The 9,960-nt window shown below is 39.3% G+C and overlaps 1 protein-coding gene across 3 annotated transcripts; it reads left to right on the forward strand.

Moving 5' to 3' along the window:
• The first annotated feature begins 3,343 nt into the window (after positions 1-3,343).
• On the forward strand, positions 3,344-8,297 carry LOC149818995 (protein PHLOEM PROTEIN 2-LIKE A10-like). 3 transcript variants are annotated; one of them, XM_089984801.1, is made up of 2 exons: positions 3,344-4,683; positions 7,878-8,297. In XM_089984801.1, the coding sequence occupies exon 1, from the start codon at positions 3,389-3,391 to the stop codon at positions 4,643-4,645; it is 1,257 nt and encodes a 418-aa protein (XP_089840927.1). In that variant the 5' UTR covers positions 3,344-3,388; the 3' UTR covers positions 4,646-4,683; positions 7,878-8,297. The 3 variants fall into 3 exon arrangements, with proteins under 3 accessions (XP_089840927.1, XP_089840928.1, XP_089840929.1); XM_089984802.1 differs by lacking the exon at positions 7,878-8,297 and adding an exon at positions 6,651-6,936; XM_089984803.1 differs by lacking the exon at positions 7,878-8,297 and adding an exon at positions 6,702-6,936.
• The last annotated feature ends 1,663 nt before the right edge of the window (positions 8,298-9,960 follow it).

Genomic DNA, 9,960 nt, shown 5'->3' on the forward strand with positions numbered 1-9,960 from the left:
CTTCTCTTCTAAGAGTTGTTCAGTTCGGCTAGGCGGTAGTCAAATATCTAGGAATCTCATTTCGGGCAGGAGGTCGATCAACAATAAGAATATCCTTATTCCTTGCGCTCTCAGAGTAATATACACCTGCTATTGATCGGGATAGCAAGTCTGATCTTTTGCATGCAACAAGACTTCCAGAAGCTCGAGCAGTTGAATGACCTGCAAAAGAAAAACTTTTTGTGTCGAGAGCCCACCCCTGCTGTTGTGAGCATTCCGCTTCCCAAGAACCTCAATCCAAGTTTTCCATCCACAAAGGGAAGGGTGATCCAGTTGATCATTCATTATAGTTTCCGCTGTGATGTCACTTGTCCGGACACCCGTTGCGCTTGTTCCCACTCAGCTTGGTACTGCTTTGCAGTGGTTCTGTGACCCACCTCATCAAGTAGTTTCATTAGCCAAAGCATTTGTTGATCACTCCTCTCTCAGTATTTGTTGAACACCTACCAATCTTTTCCTTTCTCGGGGATAGTTTAGAAAATTAATTATTATTATCAAAATACTCTAATATGTATTTTAAATTATTGAAACTAAATTAACTCTTAATGTTCACATTTTTATTAAGTTATAAAGATTGATTGTACTCTAACCTGCCCAGAATGTTTAACCCAAAGAAAAATGTTGTTTCCATTATTTTAAAAAGAAAAAAAAAGCATTCTCTGAAATTTTAGGGTTAAAATTTTGGGGCGTTACAAGTTCCTCTTCTCTTCACCTTTTGCTTTCTTCTTCTATTTTCTTCTTCTTTGCTTGTGGTTTCTCTCTTGTGCAACCAAGAGGTGAACCTACGTACGTGGGTGGAGCAGGTAGATCGTCTCTATGCAACCATCATATAAAGCGAACGATTGGTTCGCTTGTGGAGTTCATTTTTCCAATCGAAAGAGGTGTTTTAGCATGAAATGTAAGGGGTTCTATTCTCTATACATAAATCGAAACTCATAGGTACGAGTTATTTCAAATTCTAATAAGAACAAACCCTGTACCAAATCCACCATGCATGGGATTGTTGTTGGGGTTTGTCAAAAATTTAATAGAGAGGGTTTTTGGAAGGAAACCTCTCTTCGAAATTATTTTTCTCAAAATCATGTTTTTTAGTTCGAATTAATATATTGTCATAAGGAAAAGTTTTCGTAAAATATAAATTTGAATTAATGAAGAGGGGTTGATTCTGATTCCCTCAAGGAGAAATCGGTTTCACTCCTAAAGTGATCAAATTACTAGAAATAAAAGCGAACAAAATTATGTAATGCATGTTATGGACTTGTCAAAAACAAAAATCATATTTTATTGACAATAGTGTAAATTTTATTGATTTCTTGCAAAACTTTTAGTTAGAAATTATAGTTTAATGTTCATGTACATGTGGTGTGATGTCTATCATGTTTTTAGTATTTTTGCCATGAAAAAATATGTATATTTATGCTTGTTATTGCAAAAATATTGAAACTATTTTTGAGAAAATAGGGTTCAGAGAGATTGATTGATTTTCTAACCTAACAACTGCAAAAATGAGATTTGTCTATAGTAGATTATATAAAATTATGTGATGTTATTTTAGAGGTTACATTTTGTAACGCCCCAATTTTTTAAACAGAAAATTTTAGGGATGAGCATGTTTAACAAAGTCAAACCAGGTACTCAGAAGCATTTCATTGGTTCTACTGAACCTAACTCGCATTCGAGCTTCATGTATGCATGCTTTACATGACTTACAACATAACACATGCCACATACCACACCCCATGATGCATGAGACTCATTTCAATTTAGCATGAACAATAAATTTTAGAGAATAATACATGCATGATTATGCACACCACTTGGCCTAATTATTATGCTTAATTCTCATGTTTAACATGCAGTCTCATATGCCATCATGCACAAATAATCTATATACATACATTCAGTATATTCATGGTAAATCCCACATCAACATATACATAATTAATATCTCATATCATAATGAAGCACATGATTTTAGAAAAATAAATTCACAAGTCAAGATATTATCTAAAATCAAGAATTATATAACATCAGAATTGACATGTTGTTCATGAGCCTAACAGACCATCAAAACAAATAGATATAACTTCATAGAAATTCATAGTAATATCAAAGGCTATTAACTTTCAAATCTAAGTAGTAGATCTCAGAAAAACGATTTTGTTTTCCCATAAAAATTCATGGACTTGAGGTTGTTTTTCTCTTTTGATAGAACTTGCTAGAATCTTGCTTCCCAAAGAAGCCGTCATCAGACCCAATCCGATTGAGGTTTTGTCCTGCCAAATTTTATGATGAAAGGTATGCTTGTTAGATTTTAGAATCATATGAGTTTGCTAAAAAATACCATTATATGAATTTTCTAGATTTTCTTTACCGAACCGTGTCTCAGACAGTTTCAGATAATGATTATAGTTAACAACGAGTTTTCATGCAATTTGCAAAAATAATTTTCAATCTTTCTCTTTTAGAATCAGATTTTTTTTATAGGCAAGCAAGGGTTAGCTTAACATGATCACGATTACCACATGGGATACCTCCTCGGTAGTGACCGTGACTTAATTTTTATTAGAGTTAGAGGTTCTTTCTTTTCAAAGCATGTTATTGTGAAAGCCTCTCTCTCTCTCTCTCTCTCTCTCTCCTCTCTCTCTCTCTCTCAGGCAAGCTGGGGTTACTCGAACCCCTGCAAGATATCTCTTAAGCCCCATGTAACAGAAGGATTCAAACCTGTGCCTTCAGTTCTCGTGAGAAGTGGTTCTCTTACAAGTTTTTAAGCATTTACTTTTTTTATTTTAAATTATTATCTTTTTAAAATAACTTACATTATATGCAGGGACGTGCCTGACAACCATCCATCTTGCTACTCCTAATTTTCAAGAAAAAAATAAACTTTCCTTTGTTTCATTTTTTTTATATAAAAAAATTAAACACTAAATTACCATTCCAAGCAAGGTCAAAGTTTTTTAAATTTATAACCCAAAGAAACCGCATCAGGTACAAAAACCTGGTTGCACTGGCTCAGCCAGCCTGCCATACCTATGGTCATCGTTCCTGCTGTGCTGCCCTGAGGGCTTAAGTTACGCATTGGAGGGGTGACGTCCATGAAAATTCAACGATTAGCAGCCAAGGTTCCACCCCCACAACGCCAAGCGGGGTTGAAGTTGAACATAAACCCAAGAGTCTCGGGTTCGAATTATGCGGGAGCTTCCGTATATCAGTAAAATTTTCTAATATTATAAAAGAATAAAAAAAAATACTGTTATTTAAAGCGAATGGCAACCTCTCTCTCTCTCTCTCTCATATCCCTGGTCCAGAAGGAGGAAGAAGACGACCCAACTAGGTTTCCTCTCAAATGGATATTCTCCGCCTCTCCAGGAGGAAGAAGAAAGCCATCCTCATCGCCTCCGCCCTCCTCGCCGCCGGCTACGGTGCCTACAGGCTCTACAGCTCCCCTTCCATCGCCAGGAAGCGGAAGCGCCTTCTCGCCCTCGCCCGCGCCCTCATCTCCATCTCCGAGTCCGCCTCGTCGGCCGCCGAGTCCGTCTCCGTCGTCTCGGCTGACGTCTCCGCCTTCCTCCGCTCCGATTCAGACCATCTCCCCAATTCCCTCAAGCAGATCTCTAAGATCACCACCTCGCCGGAGTTCTCCGAGGCCGTAGCTAGGGTTACGGAGTCCCTCACGGTGGGAATCGTTAGGGGTTTCAGGAATTCCGAGCAGAGGGCCGATGGGGAGGCGGCTACGGCGGAAGGTTCGTCCGCGGTGGGGTCGCTGTTTGATCGTTTTTTCGATCGGCTTTTCTCGGCCGCCGGGTCGGGCTTCGCTTCCATCGTCGTCGGCAGCTTCGCGAGGAGCCTGGTGCTCGCGTTCTACTCGGACGAGCGGCGGGCAGGAGGGAGAGAATCGGATGGAGCGCAGATGGCCCTGCCGGTGCCTGATTGGGTGAACATCGTCTGCGGGTCGAAATTCAGAGAGGTAATTGCGGGTTTTATTCAGGTTTTCGTGACTACCGCGGTTGCGGTTTACCTCGATAAGACTATGGATATTAACACCTACGACGATATCTTCTCTGGTTTAACGAATCCCAAACACGAAGCCAAGGTGAAGGAGATGCTCGTTTCTGTTTGTAATGGAGCCATAGAAACGCTAGTTAAGACCTCCCATCGCGTACTGAGCTCGAATTCGGGCACGAAAGATGCGTCTTCTTCGGGCATTTCTGAGAGGTTATTAGCCGTTGAGGAAGAGGGTACGAAGGTGAATGACGAATTGGCTATTTGTAATGGTGTTAGGAGTAAAACAGCTGAAGTTCAGAAGGATGGTGGATGGGTTGATAAGGTTTCGAGCACGCTTGCTGTCCCGAGCAATCGAAGAATTCTCCTTGATGTTACCGGGAGAGTTACGTCTGAGACGGTGCGATCGTTCCTGGATTTTACGCTGTGGAAAGTGGGTTCTGGATTTCGGAGAAGCGTGAGCGTGCTAGGTACTGAGCAAGTTGAGAGTGTGAAGGAGTTGTTGAGATATGCCGGGGCGAAGTCCATTGTGATATCTACCATATGCCTTGCTCTGTGCTTGCATGTATTGGTGGGGATGAAGGCGCTTACTCAGGCTTAGAAGCAGAAGCAACTGAGGTTGATGCCTTTCTCAAAAATGTAAGTGTTGCTTGTCGACCTTTATTTTTAAGCAAGTCAATCATGATTTGTTTTTATTACCACTTTATTTTTTTAGTTGTGTATGATTATTTGTGCCTGTAAAAATTAGATGTAGATGCCTTTGTTTGCTGAGATGCTTTGAAAAATAAGAAGGTTTTTATGCACTTGATTCAGTCGGTACGTGGTGCTTAGTATCGTATCTATATCAATCAGGATTCGACCATCAAGATGGTATCAAGTTATTTATAACATGGGATTTTGTTGATTTTTTTTTTTTGCTGCGTCTACTGAAGCATCGAACTCTATTTTCAATTTTTCCTAACAAAGTTGTGCAGTTGCATCAGTTACCTATCTGAAGCCGGTTGCATGTCTCTTTGCCAGCGAATTCATTTACTTACCATTACATGGATTTAATAGATTCCTTAATTGGATAATTAACTTTAGCCAGTTGAATATATAAATCCAAAAGATTCTTTGTCTATTTGTCATTTTCTTTTGGCGTTGCCATCCTGTGGCATGGACTAGCTTTACCAATATTGGAGAACTCTTCAGAGTCTATGGATACTTGAGAATCTAAATATCTCATGGGAATCATGTTCTATTGTTAGTTGTTATTGTTAAACATGGACTAACAATTTGATCCCAATGAGCCTCAGAAAGTTTGATTACTTCAGGTTCTTGGATGAAGTCCCAGACACTTGACATGACTTGCTTAAACTTCAAGCAAGAGATCTTTTTGTTTCATAAACCAATCCCGGTCATATGGTCACAACAACTGAAACATACACCATTGTTTGGGTTGAGAAGGTTGTGACCCAAGGCCAAGGCTCTGAAGGGTAGTGATGGATGGTAGTTGAACAATGTGGAGGGCAGATTGGCGGCTTCTGAATTAGTCACCTTCTTGAATGAGTGAAGAAGGGCATCATCACTTGTGAAGAGATATGGAGACCATAACCCCCTGCAGCCATTGAGCTTAGGATGCTTAATTTGTTCGACCATCCACTAGAACAAAGGCATGTATCTTTTCCATCTTTAAGTAAACCACATATATGAGCCATCCTTCAAATAGACATCAAAGGCGCTAGGTAGAATGTGTGTGTGTTGAACGTGCATGCGCGAATGCAGGTGTGTGCATGAGCATGTGCGTGTGTGTGCATGCATGGGTACAAGCATATGAGAGAGAGAGAGAGAGCATCCAACTGGCATGGCATGGCATCACTAAGGATGTGACTTGAGTTAAATCAATGGCATCTGGCGATGTCTTCTATGGTGTAGGTGATGCAATGCTAGAGATGATCATTGCTTAGTAACTGTGTTCTAGCTTTGCTCACAGGCCTACTTCATAAGCTCCAGAAAATGTAAATAGAAGAAGCCTATGTTGCTTGAAATAGCTTGGCTCATTCATTACCTCTACATAGTGATGGTCTTCTATGTGCTGGGTCTCTCTTCTTCTTGCCAAGCCTGCTTTGCTGAGTTTTCTCTATTGTTCGGTCAACACCTGTTTTTTTGGCTGGAAAACATAATTTGGGGAATCGATGCATTAGACATTACTGGAGATGTGTTGAGATTCTAGAAGTTTGTCTTTAGTTGTTTGTTTTTGGCTTGATATTATGGTGGATTGGGCTAAAAGAAATTTGGGATTCATGAAACACCTCTCTTTTGTTGTCGTATGTATGGACTATGGAGCACATAGCATGCCATGGGGATTACTGTAGGTTTTGTCGAAGTGAATTGAATGTTTAGATCTGAGAGCTTATGGATGTTAGTAACTTAGTAGAGTATTCCTCATTAAGTGATTTTGATCGAGCATCAAGAATGAGTTGTCGAAGTCATGGTAGGTTTTGTCAGTATGACAATTGTTGTCCAGTGATGTTTTTTTCCTCTCTGTTTTGGAAAGATGCTTCTTGCCTTGCCTAACATTTTTCTGTTAATCAATAAAATTTTGTTGTGTGCTTCTTCTGAAATAGGAAAACGATTTTGTGGCCATAATAATTTTTGTAAGGTTGATGAGATGACAGGGAGCATTTTGAAGACTAAATAGCTTCATTCATAGCTATTCTAAATCATTGTCATCGTGATAACGTTTGATTTGAGCATGCCTGGTTCAATGTATATAGCCTTGTACCTTAGCAGCTAGTTAACTGGATTATCTTATTTGAATTTTACATATAGCAATCCACACTGTAAGTCAAGCCTATCTGTATTTGCGATGCACTTGTATCTCTTGCTCCATAAATTTTGAAAATTTCTTGAAGATTTGAGTGGCGTAGAATTTATTTACAAATAACGATCTTTCATAGCTGTAATAGCATTTCCTTTTTCTACATTTTCTTCATGCCTGAGAAAAATTAAAGAAAGGTTACAAAGAACACTAGCAACATGTGCTGTAAGCTAGTTCAAGTACCATTTAGATGCACTGTCATGGTTTAGTTGGTGTTAGTATGCTTCACATGTATCAATTTTGGATATTTATATTCATTTTTGCCGTCATTCCATTTTGATTAGGGGTGTCAAAGGGCCGGGTTTACCCGGACCTAACCCTATAGGGTCAGGGTATGGTGACAAATAAGAAGACTGGATTAAGACCCAGGTCCGGACCCGAAGGTCTGATTAATACATGGACCCAGATAAAGTTTGTGAAATTTATACCCGACCCGACCCAAGTTCCGATTAAGACCTGCAATTTTTCAATGATAAAAAATATTATTTTACCAGGTATGGTCCCGGTCTGGTTCATGTAGTTCTTATCGGATTCGGGTATGATTTCTCTTATAGTAGACCCGATTAGACCCGGGTCCGGACCTGATACCATACCTGAAAATCTGATCCAAGTCTGGCTCCACCTGGGTCCGAACCAAACCAGACCCGTTGACACCCCTAATTTTGACTCAATTTGAAGGTCTAAATGAACGATGATAAACCCATCTATACTGTGTACATTTGAAAATGCAGTAGGTGGGATTATTTACTCATCAATACTAAACTTGTAGTTGGCGCATCTGCAACATGGAAATATGTCCGCATGCGCGCGTGTGCTTTTGCTGTATTCTGGTTATTGAAGCATTCAGTGTGCATTTTGTCAAATTTGCAAGAAGCATGACTCCTTGTAATTCTCTCGCCATGTCTGTTATGCGTTTCTGATGCATGCGGCTAATTGTTCTCTCCTTTTTTAAGTCATTGATGTATTATTGCAGGATGGTGGCTGCTGTTTGGCATGCTTTGTTGTTCTCGCTGGAGGCACCTTCCTCGTGTTACTGACGTACTTGTGGACTTTTTAGTCCGTTTGATCCAAAGAAGGTTATGGCATTTAACCATATGAGGATTGTACTGGAACATGGTCTTAAGTATCAGCAAGTAGATCAACATCAGCTGAATCTGTAAAACTCCTGGGGTTCACTGACTCGTAAGAGAAGGGTAGAGAGGGACTCTGTCACATGGATGTAGCCCCTTGATGATGATGCCCATAGCTATTGTATAGTCCTAAACTATTCAATCTCCTGATTTTTCAATGGATAGATAAGAAGCGGGTTGCCAAGCAGATGGAAGGCAGAAACTTTTGTGGATGCTGACTATAATAGTAAAAAGCTTGTATGGAATCATTGTATTTTCTGTCATTTCTTGGAACAGCCCTGCTACTTTCAGTTACGTGTTTGGTAGATGCACGTATCTTGTTCAATTTTAGCCTTATCTGACCTCTCCGAACCGTTTGCATCCATAGAAGTTTTTTTTTTTATATATATATATTTACAAGGAGAAGCCGCCTCCAGGAACAGAGACCTAGCAGTGCTGGCTCTGCCTGCTGTACTTTGTGGGTTTACCCCTTGCCCCAAGAGGGTCGGCATGCTTCGGCTTGGGCAAGGGGTCACACCCATGAGATTTGAACCGTGGCCTAGGCCCCATCCCACTAACACATGGAATTTTTAAGTGATCGAGTGCTTCTTCCTTATTACCCTTGTTACGATCCAAAGTGAACTCAAAGACGACCATTTAGGGTCTCATGGCTAGAATAAACAATATAAGATGCGGACATATCAGATGGCGCGTTGCGATGCATATGAATATTACTTTGTAATTTTTAATAGTACAAATAATAATTTTAATAATAAATATATTTTTATATTTAAAATGTCAAGAAATAATTTTATCAATTAATAAGTAAGAAATGCATGTTCTTGTCTCCTACTTTCCCGAAAACTTGGGATTTTTGGGTCCTGGTTCATATCTTCTTGTTGCATTTGGAAAAGTAGCAGCTGCTGAATTAGACAACAAATCTAGGATTTGGTACACATACAAAGTGAAGAATCTGGATTTGGTGCAAATACAAATGGACCTTCTTCCTTAAATGCATAAACTCCCATCCCAATTGATATAGTTTTCAAACAGCCACTACCCAGATTTATTTTTTTACCAAATGCATAAACTCTGATCCAGGTTACCAGTTCCCAAAGAGAGCCTTAATTTTTAGCTGATTCCTACCCCAAAAGGATGCATGATTATGTGGGTATGGACAACGCTGCACAAGATTTTTTTTTTCTTAAAAAAGAGGGAAACTAAATGCTTTGAGAGGTACGTTGCACGAGTTGAAAATGAGCTGCCACCAATCGTTCTTCATATTTTTAAGACGTTATTGGGGAGTTTTTTTTTTGGTAATTATTTGATGGCTGAAAAGCAATTAGAGGAGATTCCTACCGTGGATTAAACTAAAATTGTTAAGAAGTGAAATGGAAACGAGAAACGATGAATACAGGAACCAAAGCTTTTTCAAGATCATGAACATATTGGCAAAAGGAAACGTGTGAGAAGCGTAAATGTAATTATTTAAACTTTTAATATCTAAAAATTTTTGAAACACAGCACAATCATTAGTAAAAACTAATAAATAATTTATTTCGATGGGGGTACACATTTTCTGACTAAAGAAAATAGGTTTCCCAATTAAAAGGAACACGTCATTTATCAAGAGAAACATGTTTGTCATGTGATAAGTGGGGTGGGCAATTGGCTGGGTGGCCCTATGGGCCAAGCCGACTCGGCCTGCCATAGGCTGGGTTTGGGTCATGATTTTAGGCTTGGGTCTGTTAGGTACTGGGCCGGGCTGGCCTGATGGGTCTGAGTTATTTATTAAATTTTTTAATAATATAAAAATTTTAAAAAATAATCATGAATAGCTATTACTATTTACCTAGTTAGTTGCATGGCAACTTGCAATTTGTTAATTATTACTATTTACCAAATTAGTTGCACTAATTAAAAATTAGGTTTTCCTATAGTATCATA

This window comes from Nuphar pumila, chromosome 13 (assembly GCF_984573655.1).
Source record: "Nuphar pumila chromosome 13, dmNupPumi1.hap1.1, whole genome shotgun sequence".
NCBI classification, from domain to species: Eukaryota; Viridiplantae; Streptophyta; class Magnoliopsida; order Nymphaeales; family Nymphaeaceae; genus Nuphar; species Nuphar pumila.

Excerpts from the sequence above, each read along its gene's own strand:
- LOC149818995 (XM_089984801.1), top strand. The coding sequence starts at position 3,389 with ATGGATATTCTCCGCCTCTCCAGGAGGAAGAAGAAAGCCATCCTCATC.